Below are 25,265 nucleotides of genomic sequence, written 5' to 3' on the forward strand. Positions count from 1 at the left end.
TTAATACTAAAAGTAGTAAGCAAGCTAAAGTAGCATTTCCCCATCATTATTAACCCATAAGAACCCAGACTATGTTCTGAATATTGATACAATTGAGCATATTAATATATGATAGACATATATTTAGTCTGCTAAATGCCATAAATGTAAATGTAACATTTTTGTGTTATCGCAATGTTTATGTCATGAAGGATGAATCTGGCTAGCGTTAGTGTGTCTCTGGCTACCTTTATGGCTACTTTATAGCTACTTCGACTTTGAGAGAAATGCTAGTCCTGCGAACGTAAGTTGTTGCGGGGGGGGGGGGGGGGGTGGCGAACGTAAAATGGACAAAAATTAAGTATTATATAGCGATCGATCGATCGATCGCCAGTGTTTGCGCCAGAGCGAACTGGTAACTCATTGAATCATATATATATATATATATATATATATATATATATATATATATATATATATATATATATATATATATATATATATATATATATATAGAGAGAGAGAGAGAGAGAGAGAGAGAGAGGTAAATAAACTAGATTTTTTTTCGGCGTGAGAAATCGGATGTGTGGCGTGTGAGCGAAAAACCCCAAGTATCACATAATATTTGCTAGTTGCATGCCAATGAAGGTATACAAGTAAAATAAATCACTCCTAACATTCTGGAAACGTATGCTTACTCACTGAAAGCATCCGGACATTATGCAATTTTTGCTGATTTAATATAAAATAGCCTATGCCAGTAATCCAGTAGTTTAATGACGCAATAATACACGAGAGGGAGTGCTATAACGGGTAATATCGGCACTGCTGTGCTGCGGCCTCGTGCCGTAGATCAGCACAGCAGTGCCGATATTACCCGTTATAGCACGAACCTCGAGTGTATTATTGCGATTATACCACAGTTCCATTATCGCTGTTTATTGAAAGATTTTGAGTAAAAGAGGACGAGAAAATACGACCTGTTTGGTTAAAAACACTCCGCCAGTTAAAATAGTTCCATTCAATGGCTCGCTGCTAAACTTACACAACACTGGAACAGCCTTACCCAATAAATATTATAGAGGTAAATATACACAAAAACAACTGTTGATAAAGTTGTATTTATTAAAAATAAAGTACAATTATTGACCATCCACAGCTGATTCGTTCAGGTATATGTTCAGTCCAGCTCTAAACCAACGAAGCTGCTGATGCCATATAACTCTCCCTTCACGTTTCTGACGGATCCATAAAAACGTCGTAAAAGCTGATTCATTTCATTTTTGTTGTTAATACTAAAATCGACTGCAGTGTCGTTGCTCTTTAACCAGGATGTAAATACATTAAGAGCCCAGGACGTTTGTTTAACGGTATTAATTTCGTTTTTCTGCATTTCCAGCTCATCCAAATCATTATTTGTAAGCATGACAAACCTTGGAGGCTCATTGGAGGAATCAGGCTGGTCATTTATAACGTCATCCTCCAGTTTCAGATCGAAACAAATGGTTTCGAAGCCAATAGATTTAATTAAATCCGTGTAATTCATTTTGATACTTTTGATACTTGTTTGTAGTTGCGCTGTTTGGCTTGTAAACGCCGCTTCGTTGCTAGGTTACCTGTATGTGGCGGAGTAATACATGGAGAGCTTCGGTTACAGTGCTATAACATGTAATATTGGCACTCCTAGATCGCCTCTCAGCCAATCACATTGTAGGGTCGGAACTAACTGTGGTATAATTAAAAATAAAATATCTTCAGGAGACAAGCTGTGTGTGTAAATGACAAAATTAATCCAAACTCCCTAAAAGAACAGGGAAAATGAGGCGTACTACTTCTATTTAAATACAAAATGTGGTGTAGATTATCGTTTAAAACTTGTCAAATGTTAGAGATTTGGCTAAAACAATTGAGAATCAATGGGCATATTTAACAAATAAACTCTTTATACAATGGATTATTACAATATACAAGCCCCTGAGCCTACGGCATGCATTGGAACTGCTGGTCTAGAACTGCAGTTGGCTGTCGTTAGCTACATTCCGAGCCGCTAGGTGGCGCATGTCTAAAACTACAGCACGTCTAGAACTGCAGGTCTAAAACTGCAGGTCTAGAACTGCAGTTGGCTCTCCGGCTGTGCAATTGGATGCATCTCGCTGAACTACTCACTTCATCCTGGACTACTGACTTCATGCTGGACTACTGACTTCAGGCTGAATTACTGACTTCATCCTGGACTACTGACTTCAGGCTGAATTACTGACTTCATGCTGGACTACTGACTTCATCCTGGACTACTGACTTCAGGCTGAACTACTGACTTCATCCTGGACTACTGACTTCAGGCTGGACTACTGACTTCGTCCTGAACTACTGACTTCATCCTGAACTACTGACTTCATCCTGGACTACTGACTTCATCCTGGACTTCTGACTTCATGCCGTCCGGTGGGGTGTGTGTCCGTTGCTGGTTCTGCTGCGTGAGCAACACGTTGTGCTGGGTTTGAAGAGGCAGCCGCGATGTCCGCTCGTAGTCTGCTCTTATTTCTTTTACCCTGTATTGGTTTAAGCGCCGCTGACTTCTACATGGTGGACGACAGACCCGGGCTGGGGAGACGGTTTGACGGTATAGGCGGCTTGAGTGGCGGAGGCGTAAGATTTATCTCTCAAATTCACGAATTCACTGCGTATTTGAATGAACTTCCAAGAGGGAAAAGTGGCGTCTTTTGTTTTTAGGCCACTTCACGACTGTTGATCAACTACGACGAACCATATCGAAGTCAAATACTGGACTATTTGTTCAAGGTAGTGGGACACTGAACTAAACTGCACATTTGTTGTTGAGACTTTGTAAAATTGTAGTGAGTACTATGTTTAATACGATGGTTGGCGTTTTCTCCTAGCCTAACTTTGGAGCATCACTACATATCCTTAAAGTGGAAATTGGTGGCGATGCTCAAACTACAGGTAAAAAATGAAAGTGGTAAAGCGGTCATTTTTAGTGAAGATATGAAAATGAACGCTATACTACAACATAAATCTTTGTTACAGTTACGAAAGTGCCAGTCAGCTGATTGTCACATGGTTTCAGGTTAGTCAGGTTTGATCACATGGATGTCAGGTTTGTGAGTACTATAGACCTTTTTATTGGCGGTTTTAGTACAGGCTTTGAGCAGAATTTACAACATATTGTAGTCTTCAGCAGACAATAAATGATAGGTTTCAGCTGACAAAACCTACGACATAGAAAGTGTGCTTATTTTTTTTACTCTTTTCATCTTAGCATCATTGAGAAATACTGATGGGTTTGAGAGTGTCAAGTATGGACACACTCAAACCTATCAGCTGCTATACAAAATAACATCTGAAAATCCCAAATGACCATTATATGTCTCCAGTGAAATGGATATGAGTGATTAAATGAACATGTTGCCTTAAATTTTTTTCATTTTCCAACCATGCACAACATGGGTTTTTTTTCTGTACGTTAGGACTCTGAGTGTACAGTCAAGTACAAACGAAATTTTCACTCATTTAAAGGCTGAGTGCATACTGTTTAGATTTCAGTGTCTATTCATGCATTTGTTTATCCGTCCATGTGAATTTCTTTCCATTATAGATGGAACCGAACCATCTCACATGCACGATGAGAATGATGAGAACTATTTTCGTGGTTATGAATGGTGGTTAATGAAGGAGGCCAAGAAGAGAAACCCAAACATCATTCTTATTGGTAGGATCTAATAAGACGGTAGATCTTGCTGAGAAAAATTACAAAATCATCTTATGTATCTGACTCCTCTGATGGCGGTCGATCTTCTCTTTTTTGGGGGTTTCAGGTCTGCCGTGGGCATTCCCAGGATGGGTTAGCCAAGGCAGCAAATGGCCGTACATATTTCCAAACATTACTGCTAAATACGTTGTTTCCTGGGTGATTGGAGCAAAACAATATCATGGCCTTGATATCAATTACATAGGGGTATGTTGTAAGTGTTCTGTTATGCTGCATCTTCACAGATTTTCTATACATGCTTATATTTAACCATACAATTTTCATTTTTTTAAAGATCTGGAATGAAAAAGACTATAATGTAAAGTATATAACGGTAAGAAACTGTTGTTTTTTTTTCCCCAAAACTACATTCTTTCAATTTCTTTTAAATCAATATATAATTTGAGAATTTGGTGAGTAGTTAAAGAAGCAACAACAAAAAGTTAATTGCACATGTTTATTTGCAAATGCTATCTCTTCTGTTTTGCACTGTGGCTGTCCAGGTACTTCGAGATACATTAGACCGAGCTGGTTTAACAGGCGTAGGCATCATAGCAGCAGATGGAAACTGGGACATTTCAGAAGCCATGCTTATTGATCCATATCTCAATGATGCTGTTGACATCATAGGGTAAGAATGTGTCCAGAACCAATTACACATAAATACTTTTATTACGTGATTTGTGTCACAGTATGATTTTTGTTTTGTTGCCAGGGTTCACTACCCAGGTACCACGACAGTCAAGGAGGCATTGATAACGGGCAAGGCGCTCTGGTCCTCTGAAGATTACAGCACATTTAATAATAACATTGGTGCGGGATGTTGGGCACGTATTCTTAACCAGAATTATGTAAATGGAAGAATGACCTCGTGAGTAGAATACGCTGTTGTGTTATTTCTGTTTGTTTTCATTTCCCAGTAATAAATATATTAAGTGACTCTCAAACTATCTATTTTGGGCATCTCTTTTAATAAATTAGGACTATATCCTGGAATCTGATTGCAAGTTATTATGAGGATCTGTCTTTTGGACGAGATGGTTTGATGACTGCAGAAGAGCCGTGGAGTGGGAATTACGTTGTGGAATCTCCAATATGGATAACTGGTAATTTTACGACCTGTGGTAGTGAGGTCACAAAAAGGGCAAAGTTCAAAATGTCAAGCAATCTACAGGTCCTTTTTGTATTTCTTCTTTTCCATGTACTCCAATCTGTGTAGCTCACACTACTCAGTTTGCGCAACCGGGTTGGACCTATCTGCAGACCGTGGGGCACCTCAGTTATGGTGGAAGTTACGTCACATTAACAGATGGCAATGGGAACCTCACAATTATAATAGAGACTATGGTGGGTGCTTTGCATTTTCCTTCTGTCTTGTGACATTTCACGAGTTTAGATGATGCAGGACTTTTTCTTCCTCTTTTTGCAGACCCACAATCACTCAGAGTGCATACGGCCTTCGCTTCCACCATATACTGTTTCTCCACAGAAAGCAACATTTCAGCTCAAAGGTTCCTTTGTAAGTGTCGTGACTCCTTGTAAGACTTCCAGACCATTATTCATTAACTATAATGTTAATTTATTTAAAACTATGATGGTTTTTAGGCTGCACTCACTGTGCTCCAGCAGTGGTACTCAAAATTACATTTTGAGAACAAAAGTAACACACTCTTCCAGAACATCACTCCCATTAAGGTAAAAATGACTCCTTGGATTCTTTAAAAAAAAAAAAAAAGGAAGATCATGATATTTTAATTCTTAATATCTTAAAAAATTATCATCCTTGTATGCCATGTTATAAATGGTGTCCTTGTATCGCCACATTTCTTAATTTATCTGTAGGTTATCAATGGATATTTTACCTTGCAACTGGATGTTGATGAAATTTATACAATCACAACAGTCACCACTGGACAAAAAGGCCTCTACCCTGGTCCTCCAGATCCTGTGTCATTTCCCAAGAAATACTTTGATGACTTTAATGTCAGTACGTTCCTTTACGTTCTTAATGCTCTTGATTGGCAACACAATGAAATGCAAGGTGTAAGTGGTAAAAGCATGGCTCTAACTTTATAACCATTCTGTAGATTAAGCTTTCTAACATTCTTTCCCTCATGTTCCTTTCATGATCAGGTAGCCCACCTTTCTCAGAGGCTCCATACTTTGCTGATCAAACTGGAGTGTTTGAGTACTTCAGGAATCTTACAGATGAAGGGATGCATGCGTACACCTTGCGCCAGGTGGTCACACAGCGGCCAGTAACGTGGGCTAACGATGCTGACCAGACCATCACTGTCATAGGAGACCACAACTGGTGAGTCTATTACAGATCCCGTCTGCATGTGCCATGTTAATGCATGCTAATGTATGTTAATGCAAAGAGTAGCATAAATTTGATTTTGTAACCTGGTAATAGTTCTATATTTAAATACAAGTACAAGCAAAATTCTTTATTTGCCTTTGTTTGCATACTATGGGATTCATGTTTTTTCATCAGGCAAAACCTGACCGTGTCCTGTGATGTCTACATTGAAACGGAGAAAGGAGGAGTGTTCCTTGCAGTCAGAGTGGACCAAGGAGGGGAATCTGTCAAGAACGCCAGGGGTGTTTTTTTTTGGGTATTTGCAAACGGCACATACAAAGTAACCAATGACCTAGGTGAGTCGCCATTCTTTTCTCACTGATGTTTTCAGTAATAATGGTGTTTCTCAGTGTGCCTCGGCTCTCTGAAAGTAGACTGAATGACGACTTCTTCTTCTAGCTGGTCAGAGAGTTCTTGCTGAAGGGTTGTCTGGGACAAGAGTGGGTGTATGGCACACATTAACTCTCACTGTGAAGGTAAAGGTTTTATTCTTTATAGAACTGCATATCTGTTTATAGTAGTCTCCCCCTAATGTTCTTTCCTATTGCACTTTGCTCCAATAGGGTGATTTTGCCTTTGGGATGCTAAATGGCTATCCTCTCTGGAAGAATGCTGTGGTTCTTCGACCACAAAAAGGGTGGGCAGCAATAGGGACAAGCTCTTTTGAGTATGCACAGTTTGATAACTTTATGGTTGATGCAGACTGATGCCCTGCCTTTAAACGCACATTTAAAATATGCCTACTTGAATGAGACTGAAAGTTATCGTGTTTGAGAATAAAGATCACCGAAAAATGTCATTTATATAACTGTAGATGTGAATATATTTTTATGTATGTACGTTAATCGTTATAATCAACGATAACTGAGTTTCCAATAAATTAACTGAATGTGAATTTTCCATTGTACTGTATGCAAATGATTATTGAATTTTTTTAGATTGAGAATGCCTTCAATTTTTAATAAAGATTTTATGTTTCAGAACATGTTTCATTCAGACTAATTGTACCAAGCTTCCTTTAACCGAGTACAACCAGCATCAGCAAAAAAAAAATATATATATATATATATATATATATATGCAAAAAATATTTTAAAAAATATGCTGTCCTTCCTTAGCAACCGAGTTCGCGCGACACGTTTACCTAGTAACGAAACATGGCGGACGTCCAGAAAGAGATGCGCCGCGTTAAACGCGTTTTTGTCAACGACATCGATTCATACTCGTCGAAATACATTGCCAAGGTAAGCCCTTAAGATTAGCCATTATTTTATGTGTAGGTGCAGGTGTAGTGGGCATTAACTCCGTGGCCTTCGCACTGCAGCACCTGTCCACATGTGTGGTCGGGGAGTCTCTTGATGAAGATGAAGATGAGAAAGTTTCAAAACTGCGAGACCAGTTTCAGATCGTCGGAACCGTCAGTGTTCCGAGCAAAGACGAGAAGACGCGACGTTTTGCGTGTGAAGAATACTCTGTGAGCCTCGAACTGTTTTCAATGTGCAGAAATAAAAGTTAAAATGCATGCAAATTAAGATAAAATAGCTAAAAAAAACCAACTAACTGGTTACATGTTAACGTCCAGTTGCGTGAACTCCCTTGTGTCAGGCGTTAAGTCGAGATGAGCTTCTGCAACGTTTGATGAAATGTGATATCATCGTCTATAACATCTCAGAGGCTGCAGAAGTGACAGAAGAAGCTACGTGGGCCATTTCAGGTGATTAATTATTACCACAGCTAGTCTTTTCTGTTTGGCCTTAATGGGATGTGTTTCAGGATGCTAGATCTTCTTATTACAGCCCTCCACAGTGAAATTGAACACTTTGGTTGTCCCAAGATGTTCATTTTGGTGTCAACGCTAATGACCTGGGCCATGACTAAACCAGCTCCTGTAAGTGTTCGGTTATTTAATGCACAGTTGAGAAAGTAATGATTTTTGATGATAATTTTTTTTTTAATAGAATACATTATTCATAATTTTTTCTTTTCTTAGGATGACCCCGAAATGCCTTTGACTGAAGATGACTATCGACATAGAAGGCCACATCCCAACTTCAGAGAGCAAACTAGCGCAGAGAAACTAGTCTTGAAGTTGGGGAAAACGGTTAGAAAGCGATACGTATATGTGCATTGATGATACATCAACAGTTTAATGGTTCTTTTTGATACCCTTTACAATATTCTCCTCAGAAAAGGTCCAAGCTAGCCACTTACGTTGTGGCTGCAGGCCTGCAGTACGGCATGGGTGAGGGTATATTCCACTTCTTCTTTAAGGTACTTTAACTCATGAATATTTTGAGTGTTATCTATTTGTTGGCTCAGGTCTTTGGGAAATCCTGAACTCCATGGTTCATGGTTTTGACTTGTTCCTCCTGGTTAGCTGCATCAAGTATGATCGAGCATCAAACATGGGAAGGAAAATGCTGTGCTCCCTGGGACTGGATGCAATACTGATCTCTAATGTCATATCTGGTTCGGTATTGTTAATGTGTAATCTGAAGCTTATTATTTGTTTTTAACAATTATGTCAGGCATCTTGGCTTGGAGAGTGGAGCAGTATCCCGATTTTGGAGCCGGGCACTAATGTTATTCCTACCATTCATGTCAACGATCTGGCTGGGTTTGTGGAACTGATATATATTTATTGTAGTAGTGTGTGTTGAGGGTTGAAGCTTTTTTCAGGCACATGTTTATTCTAAATGTGTAATTATCAACAGGGTAGTGCAAAACGTAATTGATCACAGCCCCAAAAAGCACTACTTTGTTGCTGTGGATGACTCTAAGAATACATTTGAAGATATTGTAAAGGTAACAGTTCTCTACATTCTCTGCTATCTTAAAGAAATAGCATAAAATCGTTTGTATTTAATGTGCCTAATTTGGTTTGTGCCCTATTTATCAGGCCATTGCATATGCTCTGGGTCCTGGAGAAGTTAAAAAAGTCCCCAGAGACAATGCATCCCTCACAAAGGCACTAACGGTAACGAGTTTAGCCTTAGGAAAAAAGTGCATTGTTTACTTATTTTGTGTAGGTGGTATGGACAAAAATGATGACTCTATTACTAAACTGTACATATAAACGTGGATTTGCGAATGAAATCCTTGGAGCACTATGAATAGAAAAATGTGGTTGTTTCTAGAAAGCTGATCTGGATTGCCTGAGTATAAACCTTCGGTTTGAGGCAGTTTTCCTGAAAGAGATGCTAAATGTGCTCTGGGTGTGTGAATCTGGATTTATTGACAACATCAGCCGTGTTGTGAAGGAGTACAAAGAGATCAGACAGCTTCTAGTAAGTATGAGAGCATGTCAAGTTCTGAAACTATTCAGCACAAAGGAGTGTTAGACCACAGCTGTTCTCAGGCATCAGCTGTAAGGAGAATGACTACTTAAGAACAGCGTCATGGTTCATTTGATTAACTCCCTTCTCTCTAGCCCCTCAAGATCTGTCTCCTTGGCCCCCCTGCTGTTGGGAAGAGTTCAGTGGCAACAAAACTATGCAAGCATTATAAACTCTCTCATATTAAAGTCAAGGATGCCCTTGAAGAGAAAATCAAACATCTGGTCAGTGTGATTCATAGGAAAAGTTCATGAAAACATTTTTTTCCCATTGAATGGAACTAAAACTATTTGCCCTCAGCAACAAGGTTTTAATTACGGTAACTGTGTACATACTTGCTCTAAATGGATTTGTGTTTTGAGGTATGGTGTTTGAGGTATTGTGGAATTGTATTTTTTGAGGTAATGGGTTAAATGTACATATTTTTGCATTAGGAAGAAATGGGTGATGGGGAAAATGAGAGTGATGAAGCATTGCAGGTGGACTCTCTGAAGGACAGTCTGTCTCACCACGGTGTAGCATCCCTTCCAAGACTGCATCTACACTTCCCTTTGTCATCTACACTTCCCTTTGTCATCTACACTTCCCTTTGTCAAATTTCTATAAAGCATACTTTGAGGACTTTGCTCCATTGGATCACCAGTTTGCATTTTGTTAATTTTAGGAATACAACAAAACGTATATAGAATTTAGCAACGCAGTTTCTGTATTTGTATAGGACAATCGGATGACCAGAATGTTTTACGGGTCATCAGAGAGAAGCTGAACTCGAAGCCTTGTAGAAATCAAGGGTTTGTTTTGGATGGTTACCCCGGTACTTCTGAGCAAGCTAAACATCTTTTCTACGGTGAGGCACATTTATTAACACTGTGGGCCAGTAGAAAAAGGCATATTTCCTAAATTCCCAAGGTACATTTGAGACTTTTAACATGCGGTATGTGTCTCAGATGAAGACATGGAACTGGAAGGGTCCAGATTCAAATTGCAGCCATTTAACAAAGATATAATACCAGGTTAGTCATTAATAGAAGCACTGAAGTATTGCCTTACATACATTCAGAATGTTTATGATATATATAAATATAGACTAATATGTCACAACTTTGATTAACTGTAATGACCAAATATTTATGTACGTGATCTAATAATGCACACTGGGTCTTTTTCTTCACAGAGTACATCTTCTCCCTGGATGCTACTGATGAGTTTCTAACAGAGCGTGTGCAGAACCTTCCGGAGAGTGTAGCAGAGAACATGCACTACACTCAGGATGAGTTTCTGCAGCGCCTTAACAGATTCAGGGAGGAGAATGCGGAGGATGAAACCGTGCTTAACTATTTCGATGAGCTAGAGATCCATCCTGAGCACATAGGTCAGCGTTGTAATCTGTACTTAACCAGAAGTGCTACTTCCTTTCATTGAGAATAGTTAATAATAACACCAGCCTCAGGATTATAGAGCTCACGACAATAACATTTTTGTCTCTAGACAAAACTCAAATTCAAAAAATGTTTTGTGTGTTTTTAATTATCTGTTTGCAAGACCAGATTTTCCAAAGTATTTTTTGAAAACAGTTGCTTATGTTAATTTTATAGTCAGCCAAATTTGCCCCCCGCAGATATCAACAGCACCAGTGACCCCGAGAATGATGCTGTGATTAAGAAGATAGTCCAGATAGTGGGAAAGGCAATGAACTATGGTCCCACCCCAGAAGAACAGGCAGAAGACGACCAGAAAAGAGCTGCTGCTATGTACCAGCAGCGACTGCAGGGGGCAGCAGAGTGCGCATGCAGAGAGGCCGAAGAAAAGGCCAGAATGAGCGTCCTGCAAGAGGAATGGGTAAAAACCAGAGATTCTCACAGAATGACGAGAAGAAAATCCCTTTGATTGCAAGAGCCTCTGAATTTGCCACTGTTCCTGTTTTAGACTCTGAAATCTGTGAAACCGGCAGGTCTTGTGGCTTGAAGCTATTCATAGAGTTGTTTTATTATTTTTTTTGCACGTCCCTATAGAGCAGAAACGTGACAGAGGTGAAGAAGCAGGAGCAGGAGTTATTGGAGACACGCTCCATTCCCATGAGACACTACCTGATGAAGAACGTCATACCAACACTCACCGGGGCCCTGCTGGAGTGCTGCAAAGTGAAGCCCGATGACCCTGTCGAATTTTTGGTACTGACTTTATTATTGTCTTGGTTTGTTCTCCTTTGTTAAATACTTTTTTATATAGATTGGGTATTTTAAAGTACTCATTTAATTTTGATCTGCATTTTAGGCGGAATATCTTTTCAGGAACAACTTGGAAGACTAGTCAACTGCTCTGGGCTAGATCTAGAATGGACGAAATGAGTCATTTCTGACTTGATGTTGTACATGCTTTTTTATGCATTATATTTCCAGCATCTTTACAGTCGTAAAATATCAAGGACTATATATTTGTCCTGCAGTGGTTAAGTACTAACAAAACCAGGTATTTCAGCTATTCTGAGGCAAGATCAAGTGAAATTGGAAAGCTGAGGTGTGCAGTTTGCTGAACGCACACCCTATCTCTTGAGTGTCCAGTGCAAATGTAGTGCTATGGCTTAAACCCTTTGACTGCAAGAATTCAAACAGAGATGCATTGTTATTTTGGGTTTTAAACAGTAATTCTATTTTTAAATGTAGTTATTTAACTTGTTCATTTCTTAATGTAAGTAATTTTGATGTTTACTGTTTTTTTCACCCATTGCGTAAATCCTCTGTAAAATTAGTTTAGCACTTGTTGGTTTATTAAGTACAATAAAAAGTAGCCCTCCACCCACATGAGTATCTTTTTTATTTGCATTGCCTTCATATTAATTCAGATATTACAGTTCAAATCACGGACGTAATTGGGGGGGGGGGGGGGGGGGGGGGGGGGGGACATGTCCCCTGCACTTTTTCAAAAGCCGATTTTGGTAAACCCTGTGCCCCAGTTCTCAAGCCATTTGTGTCCGTCCCCCCCCCCCCCCCCCACCTGTGAAATCAAAATTTCGTCCATGCTTCAAATTCATAACCCGCTAGTATTCTTACTCACAGTTGGATTTTTTATTCCTTCGTATGTTACCATCACTGAACTGCCACATCATGATTTCTGGCTGGGAAATGACACCAGCTAAGTGTTTGTGTGTGTGTGTGTAATGTGTGAAAATGTAATCACAAGATAAAATTTTATGAGCTTTCTATTTTTTTTCAGACATCAACACGAAATGCAGGCAATATGGCTAATTTGAGATAAATTTTCTCTGTATTATAAATGTCACTGATTTATTCCTTGTGGAATTCTATTGGGCAAAATATATTGGGCTTATATTTTGTGGCTGAACATACTTCAAAGACTATTAGAAAAAATTGTTTCTTTAGTTTAGGATGTTTGAGTCTGTTTACTTTTACATATGTTAATTTGTAGTAATGTGGTATATATACACATTTTATTTTGTTTCTGCCATATCAACTATTATTGTCATATAGGACATAGATTTCGTATGTAAAGTATTTCAAAATAACAACGTGACGATACGATCCAGTGATTCTGCTTCATGTCCACATGGTGGCGATGTGCGTATTCATCTTGGCAGGCGCCTTCATCACAGAAGAAGAATAAACTTCACCGTTCGCGCTGCTCGACCGCCATGTTTGTGCAAACAAAAGAAACACTTTCCGCACCTGTACGCTTGTTCGCGCTCGTGCATGAGGTGCGCCTCGCGACGGCCACAAAACAACATCAACATGTGATATAGTCGATGTGAAGCGCTGGATTAGACGGTGGCTATCACAATGCCCTTGTGAGTATGTGGTCCGTGTTCAAACACGGTGATAAGATATCGGAGCCGATGAGGCCTTGGGTGGTCGGGTGTACTTGTAGCTGGCGCCGGGCCCCTTGATCAGACTAACGGCGGTGTCGGTACACGGTGATGTAACTGTGGGTGTTTGTGGTGAACTGCACTTGTGTTTGTGAATTGGCCTCAGTTTGTGTATTATGATCATTGGGGAAGCAGCTAGCTAACTTAACACTGGTTATGTCATTGTAGGCCGGCTAGCGAGCTACATAGGCTAACTAACTAATGTAGCTACATAGGCTAACTAACTAATGTAGCTAACTATCTAATGTAGCTAACTAACTAATGTAGCTACCTAGGCTAACTAATGTAGCTAACTAACTAATGTAACTACCTAGGCTAACTAACTAATGTAGCTAACTAACTAATGTAGTTAACTAACTAATGTAGCTACCTAGGCTAGCTAACTAATGTAGCTACCTAGGCTAGCTAACTAATGTAGCTACCTAGGCTAGCTAACTAATGTAGCTACCTAGGCTAGCTAACTAATGTAGCTAACGAACTAATGTAGCTAACTAGGCTAACTAACTAATGTAGCTAACTAGGCTAACGAACTAATGTAGCTACCTAGGCTAGCTAACTAATGTAGCTACTTAGGCTAACTAACTAATGTAGCTAACTAATGTAGCTACCTAGGCTAACTAACTAATGTAGCTAACTAATGTAGCTACCTAGGCTAACTAACTAATGTAGCTAACTAACTAATGTAGCTACCTAGGCTAGCTAACTAATGTAGCTACCTAGGCTAGCTAACTAATGTAGCTACCTAGGCTAGCTAACTAATGTAGCTACCTAGGCTAGCTAACTAATGTAGCTACCTAGGCTAGCTAACTAATGTAGCTACCTAGGCTAGCTAACTAATGTAGCTACTTAGGCTAACTAACTAATGTAGCTAACTAACTAATGTAGCTACCTAGGCTAACTAACTAATGTAGCTAACTAGGCTAACTAACTAATGTAGCTAACTAGGCTAACGAACTAATGTAGCTACCTAGGCTAGCTAACTAATGTAGCTACCTAGGCTAGCTAACTAATGTAGCTACTTAGGCTAACTAACTAATGTAGCTAACTAATGTAGCTACATAGGCTAACTAACTAATGTAGCTACCTAATGTAGGTACCTAGGCTAACTAACTAATGTAGCTATCTAGGCTAACTAATGTAGCTACCTAATTAATGTAGCTAACTAATGTAACTACCTAGGCTAACATACTTATGTAGCTAACTAATTAGCTACCTAGGCTAACTAACTAATGTAGCTAACTAATGTAGCTACCTTATTAATGTAGCTAACTAATGTAGCTACCTTATTAATGTAGCTAACTAATGTAGCTACCTAGGCTAACTAACTAATGTAGCTACCTAGGCTAACTAACTAATGTAGCTACCTAGGCTAACCAACTAATGTAGCTAACTAATGTAGCTGCCTATGCTAACTAATGTAGCTGCCTATGCTAACTAATGTAGCTGCCTATGCTAACTAATGTAGCTGCCTATGCTAACTAACTAATGTAGCTGCCTATGCTAACTAACTAATGTAGCTATCTATGCTAACTAACTAATGTAGCTACCTAGGCTAGCTAACTAATGTAGCTACCTAGGCTAGCTAACTAATGTATCTACCTAGGCTAGCTAACTAATGTAGCTAACTAGGCCTAGTCTAGCTAACCAATGTTAGCTACCTTCAAATACCTTCAAATGACCATATACGACTGAAATGTGTGTAATCTGAATATTTCTAACTCATCAGCTGAAAGAGCTTTTAGCTAGTTTAATTCTGTTAGGTTAGCTAACCTAGCTATCTAAAAGAAAGTAACATTCGCGAGTTTGTCTAAAGCTTCCTACTGGACGTTTTATTTTCAGCCTTGTCTTCATGCTCCATCATTTCAACTTCATCGTTTAAAGTTACATTTTATTCTCACGTTCATTGATGGTTATAATTGTGTGGACGAGCCAATTGTGGGAGAAATACCAGTACTTTGTTGGTATTGTAAATCTGTGTGTATGCTATATAATACATTTTCACCAGCAAGTAAAATTTCTTGACGGAACTTGTTTGGTCGAGTGCCGTTATATTTGGCTATTATGTTATATGAGGCTGGTGTTTTAGGCTGTCCGACAACTTCTTGCAGTTTATTAAACGTATTGCAAAAGGTGTCAATATATTTGATCAGATGAGCAACATCCTTGTTTGGTTCATAATACAGTCACATTGTATTGTAACTGTTACCTGTCTGACGTCCTGCGTTCTCTTGCCCCAGTCCAATTACAAATCAAGTGCAAATGGCCCCGCAGCCTGCCAAGCACTTCGGGATCACCTCTCCCATCAGCCTGGCCCTGCCCAAGGAGGCCGACCTGGGGCTGACTCAGAAACTCACCGATGCACTGAAACCATTCGGGGTGTTCGAGGAGGAGTTGGAGCTGCAGAGGAGGTACGTGTTCTTCCTTGTGTTACACACCCGTGATCGATGCAGTCATCGGCTGTGTTGAGCTGGCCTTGGGACGACGAATTATTGTGGGGTGGCTTTTGGGTGGGGAGGAAGGAAAAAAAATAAAACAAGGCTGTGTTATCTGTCTGCAGAATCCTCGTCTTGGGAAAACTGAACACGTTGGTTAAGGAGTGGATCCGTGAGATCAGTGAATCCAAGGTATGATGCTACCTTCTCGATTAGCGAAATAGTTCAACTTCAGGAAAGGCGACGATGTAAAATGTGTTCTCTCTTTCTCATTTCTGTTTACAGAATATACCAGCGTCGTTGATGGACAATGTTGGAGGCAAAATATTTACATTTGGCTCATACAGGTTAGGAGTACATACAAAAGGTAGGCTTTATTCATAATGCACTGCACAACACAACATATAAGCGCAGATGCCCTGTGTTTTAAAAACAAAAAAAGTATATTTATCCCTAAAGGAGATCCCTTTTTGTTGGTCTCCTAGTAGTTTGAAATGAAATCAAGTTATAACAGACAAATAGTTTATATGCTGGATAACCAGTATATGAACTCCATGGCTATAATTCGTTTGCAGCCGTTTTGGTTCTTTAAACCAGCTAATGAAGCGAGCCTGTTGTGTAGCTTGATTGTGAACTTTGAACCTGTGCATGACTGTGGTCCTTCTCCACCTCCAGGTGCGGATATAGACGCCCTCTGTGTCTCCCCTCGCCATGTGGAGAGGTCGGATTTCTTCACCTCTTTCTATGAGAAATTAAAAGAGCAAGAGGAGGTCAAAGACTTGAGGGTACACTAGTTAGGAAATGCATGTCTGCTTCAATCATTTGTTCCGAATGGCCGAGATGTGGGAGTTATTCTGTAACGTTTGGCTTTCTCTGTTTTCTAGGCTGTGGAAGAGGCTTTTGTTCCTGTGATTAAACTATCCTTTGATGGAATTGAGGTACCTTTTGCCATGTCGGTGTTTAAACTGTCAAAATGTTAATGCTGGACACTGACTCGTTTTATTTTGTGAACAGATTGACATACTGTTTGCTCGGCTAGCGTTGCAGACCATTCCCGAGAATTTAGACCTGCGAGATGATGGTTTACTGAAGAACCTGGACATCCGTTGTATAAGAAGCCTGAATGGTTAGTTTTACATTCTTGCTTACAATAAAATGTTGTTTTGAAATACAAGTGAAGCATTCCACATGTGAACATGTTTGTACCGTGAAACTCACGGCTGACGTGTGATGTTGTGTTCAGGCTGCAGGGTGACGGACGAGATCCTTCATCTGGTACCCAACATTGAGAACTTCCGACTTACTCTCAGAGCCATCAAACTGTGGGCCAAACGTGAGCCTTGCTTTTATTTACTACCCCCACCTCTTACGCCTTCCCCTGTGAGGCCTGTTTTCTGAGTGCTTCTGTGGCACTAAATGTGATCGTGGCTTTTAGACGTTAACCTGCCGCGCTCTTCAAAGGGAAGTCGAGTCGTAGGGGAACCTGGGTACTGAGCAGCTCATTGTCTGGAATAGTCTGGTTTGTTTGTTCTGCTTGTCTGAGAGGTTTTACTTTAGTAAACAATAGCAAAACTGCCACTGACAGGATGCTGAGGAGCAACTGCATTACAACCTCAGTTTAAAAACACGTTTAGTACTTTATCACCACCACTTTAACTAACAAAAAATACATACATGCATAATACTGAGGGAGCACAATTCTGAAAAGAACGTAGTCATAAGCACAAGTTTCCATGTAGTGGAACAAACATTTGCACTTTTTATTTGGCTTCTGATTTATTGGATTTTGCAGTGACTTCACCTACTAATCTTAAGCTAATCCACCCTGCCTTAGTAAACTGTAATCAGTCAACTGAAATTTTAACTGCGCTCTTTCAAACAGACCCTGTAGCGTATTGTTTTAATTTCCATTTCAGGTCACAACATTTATTCGAACATATTGGGGTTCCTGGGTGGAGTGTCGTGGGCTATGCTGGTGGCGCGGACATGCCAGCTGTACCCCAACGCTGTGGCCTCCACACTGGTGCACAAGTTCTTCCTGGTCTTCTCCAAGTGGTGAGTTCTGTTCTCCGCACTGTTGAAGAGCGAATTGAAGCGAGGTTTTGTGAGCGAACGTGTGGAGCGTGATCGTGTTTTGCTTTTTGTCGTCATGTGGTGTTAGGGAGTGGCCCAATCCAGTCTTGTTGAAGCAGCCGGAGGACTGTAACCTCAACCTGCCAGTCTGGGACCCAAGGGTATTACTGCCGTTACGGAGAACGCCTCCGTAGACTCACAGCCTGACCTAAAGGTCTCAGCATACTTCCTGCAGAGACGGCGTTTGGCTGTTCTCGGCAAAAACGGTTGTCGCATCGTGAACGTGGCAAAGATGACGCCATGCTGCAAAACCTGTGATTGGTCGATTAAAAAAGCGGTGTGCTGTGAAAAAAACTCCTTTGAGGAGCAGACAGCAGCAGAAACAGTTCTTGCTCCGTCTAGTACCTCGCCATATCTAGAACCGCAATGATCGTCATGGAACTTATCATAAAATGTCACGGCGCCACCCGCAGGTGTGGAGTGTACGTGACTGACAAAACCAGATGCGTTCACGTGAGGTCGCCAAAACGCTTTTGGCTCCATGCGACACTTTCAGACCTTCACAGGAATTGTGCTGAGCTCTTTGGATAGGAACCACTGAATTTAATAAATATTCTCTTTGGTTTCATCTCATCCTTAAAATATTAATGATATTTTGCCTCCACATAGCTTTGTATTGGTAGAGTGTTATGATTATATGAAAAAGGTGGTCGGTGACCGTAACATTACCAAATGTTACCTGGGTGCCCTTGGTTTTGCAGGTAACCCCCAGCGACCGATATCACCTCATGCCCATCATCACACCAGCCTACCCTCAGCAGAACTCCACGTACAACGTGTCCGTGTCTACACGCAACATCATGGTCGAAGAGTTCAAGCAGGGTCAGTCACACGTGGCAAAGAACTCAAAATAACACTTGTGGTTGGTTACAGTTCAGTATGCGGCAGCATCACTGAAGTACGTGTTATAATGTAGTTTAAAGATGCAAGGTGCATGATTGTATGACGGAGAACACGTGCTTATCTTTTGGCATCTATTTTCAGGTCTTGCCATCACAGATGAAATATTGCAGAACAAAGCAGAATGGTCCAAACTATTTGAAGCTCCAAACTTCTTTCAGAAATACAAGTATGTATTGAGCTGCTTATCCTGTTGGACACACATGGTGAGATTCAACTATTTCAATAAAGATTTATTTTTCAAAATTGCACACACAGCCACTTCTACATAGTATCTGCATAAAACTACTGCGTTATATGTTGCGTACCGACATGATTTGAGTATGAAAAAATAAAATTATTGAATAATTATGCTCATATTTCGAAACACATTGAGCATAAAACAGTGGGCTTGACATAGCGATAGCATTTTTGTAAATCTAAAATGTCATTATTCTGCTTAAATATTAAGTATTGTGCCCGCAATGTACCAGTCTCGTCTTAGAAATCGTACTGTTTGTGTTTCCTAAGGTAGGTATTTAGAAAACGCAAACTGATTTTTTCTGGTTTTTCTTGTGCCTTATACTTGTATACAATTCAAAAATAAAATGTTTTAGTTCACAATTTGTACAATGGATTTCTTGTTAGTCTGTGTTTTTACAGCGTTCCCCCCCCCTTTTTTTTTCTTTTCCTCCATAAGCATTTAGTGTGCATGTTCTCATCTCATGATTGAAAAAAATGACATGATCTGAAGTTAACACATTTGGGTTAATCACAGTTAATTTCTGAATATTCTTTTTTTTTTAAGCACACAGTATTTGGTGAACCAAAGAACACCCTGTTAGTCTGATCAGAGCCTCTTAAAATTCTCCTGTTGGGGGGGAGGGGGGGGGAGTAAAGGGGAAGGTCGTAGTTAAAGCACTAGGTTATTTGGTTTTCTTATTGCATCCTGTTTGTTTTTCTGTGTATTACGTGAACTAAAGATCTAGCATCTAATGGACTGTTATTACTATTAGATTTTATTTATTAATGTTACTACAACTAAAATAAAACTATGGAAGATGCTCCTTTTGTTTCTTAAGAAGGTCTGGCAGTTTTATGATGCAGACAAATGCATTTTCTTTTTGAAACATGTAATAATAAAAAACAAAATCGACTGATTTCATGTAAATAAGCCCGTGATTCTTTAGCTGACCAATCAGTGCTGCGTAAATGATGCCATCAGACTGCAGATGACGGTTTGCCTGTGCTTTTAACGACTTCTTCGTGTACAGCACAATACATTCAAGTCTTGTGCAAGTTCTGCTATTTGGACAAACCTGTGACTTTTTTTTGGGGTGGTTTTAACTGCCTTCCTTACGGTGGCCTGTTTGGACCAGTGTGCTGAGAACTAAAGCATTTTCCTGCAGAGGAAAACACTCCCCCCATTTTTGGTTTTGGTTTTGTTTTCATTCTACAGTATTCCAAACGTAAATAAATGTACATGTGAAATTGTGCAGTGCTTTTTATCTCTTTTTCTTTTTCAAGTACACCAATGATTCCTTCTCCCCATACTTAAAGGTCTGTGTCAGAAATTCAGTGCCTTATCATTTGTGTGCACATTTTAGATTTATGTCCGTATGCTAGCTTTTATTTTTATTTAAATGCAGTATTGCGGAGGAACACTTTTTAATGTAAATGTTCCGTTTTGTTTATAGCGTGAACGTTTTTCAAACAGTTCCTGTTTTTCGTTCGTTTTGGCTGCGTAGGTTAGGTCTAACTGTGGTGATTGTGTTCGCTCCGAGTTCCGTGCAGTCCCAGTGTGGGTCTGAGATTAGGTCTGGTGGCCCCGGATGCGCAGTGCTTTCCCCGAAATTAGGTTAACGGCTTGTGCTAAAAGGACGTAACGGAATTGTTCTGTTTTTTATGTTCCAAGGCATTATATTGTGTTGCTAGCAAGTGCGTCCACTGAGAAGCAGCACCTTGAGTGGTAAGTACAGCCTTCCCGCCCTGAGTCAAATGACTGGTGTGATGACCCCTGATTTTGCTATGCAAACATTGCTTACCAAGTTTGTCCATCTGGCTGTCGATTTGTTTGCAGTGTGTTAGACTTGTGATCTTTTCGGTGACCCTATGTGGGATATTTCCAACAGGGTCGGTCTCGTTGAGTCCAAGATCAGAATCTTGGTGGGGAACTTGGAGAAAAATGAGTTCATTACACTGGCCCACGTGAATCCCCAATCATTCCCAGGACCCAAGGAAGGCAATGATAAGTGAGTTTTTCCTCCACTTAAAACTCTGCAAATGCTTTTCAGATGGTTCAGTATAAAATGTCAGGTATGTTACTCAGAGGTCAAGGTAATGCAACTTGACAATTAACATAAGCTTGTTTATTGATCTTGTCAGCATGATGTTACATTACTCTCTTTATATCAATGTGAACAGGGAGGAATTCAACACTATGTGGGTTATTGGCATTGAATTCAAGAAAATGGAAGGGTCTGAACATCTTAACGTGGACTTGACATTTGATATCCAGTCCTTCACAGACACCGGTAGGATTATTTCCTTCTTGGATAATTCAGTCCTGGTCACCTTCTTTTGTAATGGCCATGTATTCTGGGTGTTTTCTGAGACACCTCACTGGTGAAATGCAAGTTTAATACCATAAAGAGAAGTCTACAAACTGAGCAAGAATTTGTTGTTCGTGGTCAGTTACATGGAAGAGTCCCAGTAGTGTTCTGGTGCAGGTTCTGTGGGTTTCTGGGCGCCCATTCAGGCCTGCCTGCGATCTGTCTGACATCTCCCACCTTGTGTGTGAGTGCAGTGTACCGGCAGGCCATCAGCAGCAAGATGTTCGAGCCCGACATGAAAATAACAGCCATGCATGTGAAGAGGAAGCAGCTTCACCAACTCCTGCCAGACCTGGTCATCGTCAAAAGACGAAAGGCAAGTCAGTCCTCTCCGCGTACAGGCCCGGCTGTCTTTGTCCCGCCTCCTTGGCGCCCCTCTGACCGTGTGGAACCCTTGACCCCCCACCCGTCCTGCAGCACTCCACGGAGGGTCTGCGGTCGCTGAACGAGAGCGGCGTGGATCTGGCCCTGGACAGTGACAACAGCATGTCCATGCCCTCCCCCACCGGCACCACACCGTCCTCCTCCTGCCTCAGCGCTTCCAAGACCGGCCGCTCCACCAGCCCGCACGGGTGAGCCCCCCCCCCCCCCCCCGGAGACGCATACCGGAGCCTTTCTCCTCCTCTACTAACTCCTCATCTCCCCTCTGCCTTATGCACAGCTCCACAGGGGCCGCCATCGTTTCGGACCCCCAGTCTAAAGCGGACCCGTCGGGAGGCGTGCCCGCAGCCGCAGGTAGGTACACCCGGGCCGTTCCGCCCTCGTTCCCGAGTCTCTCCTTCACCCCCGGCGCCGTCGCCTGAACCCCCTGTTCCCCTCTTGCGTTCTCCCTGCTAGAGGCCAACCCGCCTGGGGCCCCCTGTGCTAGCAGCAGCCCGGCTCCCATGGCCCCCCCCGCGGGGAAGAGACCGGGCTCGCCTCTTCACTCCGACAAGGACAAGAGGCTGAAGGTGGAGGAGGTAAGGAAGCGTGGGGCTCCTGGCTGGACCCCCTTCCCCGTGGTCTCTCAGCCTTCTTTACGACCAGTTTCATGTAAATCCATTTTTTTTTCTTGCTCGTGAAAGTAAATCATGTAAAAACAACGGAGTTGTTCTTTCCTGAAGGAGTCTACCTCAGAGGCAAAGAGCCCAGACCACGGGGACAGTGACCCGCCTGCGGAGGCTGAGGTAGGGAGTTCGGCTGTTGACGCACACATGCTGCTTGTCGGGACCAGTGAGGCTCGGTTCTAAAAGCAGTGCTGTTCCTTTGCTCCAGGCAGGAGATCCGGCTGCTTTAGAAGGAGAGGAGAAAATGGAGACGGTGACGACAGTAAGTGCAGGAATCTCGTTTTGTTTCACTCAAATATGTTTCTGAGCAGGTTTGGAGTGTGACTTCATGGGTTATGTTCATCATTTAAAAGTGTGTGTGTATATATTTACATACAATGTGTATAATTTTTGCATGCAATGACTTCTCATGCATAGGAATTGGACACGGAAAAGAATGTGGCACCTGCTCAGGTAGGGTATAACAACACAAACTTTTCAACTGGTTTTTTTTTTTTAAGCAACCATCCACTGATCGTGTCTGTTGTGTTTTTTAGAGAATAGCCAGTGCGGATCTCTCCGACGTGCCCCTCCTCCCTGCCAACCCCATTCCCGTGGTGAAAAACTCCATAAAACTCAGACTAAGCAGGTAGAGTCGGTCAGCTCCTCTCTCACAGCGGCCAGACGGGAGACCCAGCGGTAGCGCCCCGCCCCACGCAGAGTCTCGGGCGCTCTCTGGCACAGCCTCTTCACGAGTGCCCCACGTGCAGTGCTCCGCTCGGTCCACTAGAGGGCAGCGCCGCTCTTCCGTAAACTCTTGACGGTTATCGCTCCACTCCTTCCCTCCATGGAGAAAACAACGATGCATAAATTTGATGTCATGCCCTCACAACCTCCTTGTAACAACTAAACGTGTGAGCACGTGGACATAAAGCTTGTATATTCCCATAGTCCTATCTTCCTGTTTGTTCTCTGATGCCGGTAACATTTCCTTTACATACGTGTACATTTTTTTTTGTGATTCTGTAATGTGGCATATTTTTTAGACTGCAGTAGGTTGATTGGGAGTCAGTCCACTGTATATGAAGCTCATTTGGAGATCAGGTTAAAAAAAGGTGCTCAGCTAATGAAGCTACATCTGGTTAGTCAGGACTAATTAGTTGTTTTTAATAGAAAACTAAGATGGAACTAAAGCTCATTTGAATGAATGAAAGTATGACCAAATTAATCTCTAATTAGAGATTATTCTAGTCTGAACATCTCTGCTGTTTTGCCTTGTAAGCATCAATCAGTGGTGTGTGTAAAACAGAGTGGTATGGGTCATATGTTCCTGTGGTGGTTGATTCCTGCTGGCATTGTCTTTTTATCTCATCTAAATCTAATTATTTAAAAAAAGAGGAAAAATACATTTATTTGCTTCATACCTTTTACTTTAGTGCCAGGCTTCCTTTCCCTTTTGTTCTTTTTTTCATCTTTTTTTTTTTTTAAACAACCTGGAACTAGTGATGCATATTTAAATGCATTTTTGATCTGGTATTAGTACTACATAAACCCAAGCATATGCTGTCATAAGCTTTTGGATATGATGTTGAAATCAAAGCTGTAGTATATGACATCTGTAATTACAGAGGCAGGAGATTGATTGGGTTGATTCTTGAAATGTGCACGGGCTTTTCTTATTAATACTTTTGCTGATATTTTTGAGATTTGTTGGTCTTGATTACGTTTGTGAAATCATGTGGGGACGAGTGACGGTACGCTCTCAAGAAAGCCGACGTTCCGCTGTCCGTTTCACCTCTGCAGTGAAAAACCTTTTGGTTCCAGTATTCTCAGTTCAACTTTCCATAGGCTTATTTGTAAGAACAAGCTGTTGTACTTTTTTCACAAATAAAGGTCTACAAAGTTGCAGTGAAATGCTGTGGTGAATGCTTGGTGCAAATACCTAAAAAATAGTTTGAGGGAACAAACACGCCCGAGGTGTCTGCGGTATTGTGAATCTCAGTTATGGCTCTAGACACATCTGCTGGTTTCTGTAATCCACACTTTACTTGCGTTTTCCTACAGTTAAAATCACTATCTTATACTTCTATGATCTCCATGTTCGCATTGTCAGGAACTATAATAACGACTGTATGCGTAATGACTATAATATACGACTACATTAATGTCACGGAAGTCCTGAACAATATGTAAGCAAATTGTTCCCCTCCCCCTATTTCCCCACACCTTTGTCTACTTTCCATTTTCCTTTATAACCGTGATCAGCATGTTCAGCTAATAATGAGATCAAGTGCTTTGATAGCTCGCTGTAATCTTCATTCCTCTTGTACTCTCCAACACCTGCCAGAAACCTTCAGTAGTCTCGAACCTTTTGAGTCCTCTAGGGCTTAATTGGAGTGTTCGAGAGGCATATTTAGCTTGGCCTTGCCGCCACTGAACAAACTAGTCCTTCCCTCCAGGAGGTCGTCCACCCCATGTCAGCCTGAGAGGTCACCTGTCACAGAGCACAGGAATGATCCCAGATCAGGACCCATGGACTCATCAACAGAAGCATTACAGTGATGACTGAACGTCTCCGCATCTTTCTAGTGTTCCTTCAGTTCATAGTCATGATGTGATTTTGTACTTAAGGTGCGATGAAGGTTGGCCTTCTCTTGTATTCTTCTGTAGTATATGCAACCGAAAGCATCTGCTTGATTCTCATTCCATAAACATCTCTAAAATACTTACAATACTTTTTTTCTCAGCCAGCTTGTACAACTACAGTATTGATTGGCTCTTTTAACCTTAAAATTCAAGGCCCCTCTCCAAAATGAAGTGTCCTATTCATATTACACGTCAGTCAAATATTCAGACTGG

At 41.1% G+C, this 25,265-nt stretch overlaps 3 protein-coding genes across 3 annotated transcripts; all 3 read left to right on the forward strand.

Moving 5' to 3' along the window:
* Positions 1–1,861: 1,861 nt before the first annotated feature.
* Positions 1,862–7,010, forward strand: galca (galactosylceramidase a). Its single transcript, XM_077017812.1, has 17 exons — positions 1,862–2,628; positions 2,713–2,781; positions 2,880–2,943; positions 3,596–3,709; positions 3,816–3,955; positions 4,044–4,082; positions 4,252–4,379; positions 4,464–4,619; positions 4,730–4,854; positions 4,968–5,095; positions 5,178–5,267; positions 5,354–5,443; positions 5,591–5,735; positions 5,882–6,062; positions 6,246–6,406; positions 6,510–6,586; positions 6,674–7,010. The coding sequence occupies exons 1-17, from the start codon at positions 2,497–2,499 to the stop codon at positions 6,815–6,817; spliced, it is 1,983 nt and encodes a 660-aa protein (XP_076873927.1). The 5' UTR covers positions 1,862–2,496; the 3' UTR covers positions 6,818–7,010.
* Positions 7,011–7,230: 220 nt separating this feature from the next.
* ak7a (adenylate kinase 7a) lies at positions 7,231–12,228 on the forward strand. The gene is made up of 18 exons (XM_077017813.1): positions 7,231–7,354; positions 7,435–7,584; positions 7,716–7,824; positions 7,907–7,998; positions 8,101–8,211; positions 8,298–8,381; positions 8,639–8,727; positions 8,825–8,915; positions 9,010–9,087; positions 9,248–9,397; positions 9,541–9,669; positions 9,880–9,958; positions 10,164–10,292; positions 10,393–10,458; positions 10,620–10,817; positions 11,064–11,284; positions 11,458–11,616; positions 11,720–12,228. The coding sequence occupies exons 1-18, from the start codon at positions 7,268–7,270 to the stop codon at positions 11,753–11,755; spliced, it is 2,058 nt and encodes a 685-aa protein (XP_076873928.1). The 5' UTR covers positions 7,231–7,267; the 3' UTR covers positions 11,756–12,228.
* An 826-nt stretch (positions 12,229–13,054) lies between these two features.
* On the forward strand, positions 13,055–24,320 carry papola (poly(A) polymerase alpha). The gene is made up of 23 exons (XM_077017814.1): positions 13,055–13,247; positions 15,563–15,733; positions 15,883–15,949; positions 16,043–16,124; positions 16,433–16,542; positions 16,642–16,695; positions 16,772–16,883; positions 17,001–17,090; positions 17,674–17,812; positions 17,919–17,991; positions 18,592–18,712; positions 18,875–18,959; positions 20,685–20,738; positions 20,902–21,021; positions 21,194–21,303; positions 21,576–21,697; positions 21,799–21,953; positions 22,043–22,116; positions 22,219–22,340; positions 22,485–22,547; positions 22,636–22,689; positions 22,845–22,880; positions 22,964–24,320. The coding sequence occupies exons 1-23, from the start codon at positions 13,240–13,242 to the stop codon at positions 23,057–23,059; spliced, it is 2,118 nt and encodes a 705-aa protein (XP_076873929.1). The 5' UTR covers positions 13,055–13,239; the 3' UTR covers positions 23,060–24,320.
* The last annotated feature ends 945 nt before the right edge of the window (positions 24,321–25,265 follow it).

Source organism: Brachyhypopomus gauderio, chromosome 9, assembly GCF_052324685.1.
Source record: "Brachyhypopomus gauderio isolate BG-103 chromosome 9, BGAUD_0.2, whole genome shotgun sequence".
In the NCBI taxonomy this organism is placed as follows: Eukaryota; Metazoa; Chordata; class Actinopteri; order Gymnotiformes; family Hypopomidae; genus Brachyhypopomus; species Brachyhypopomus gauderio.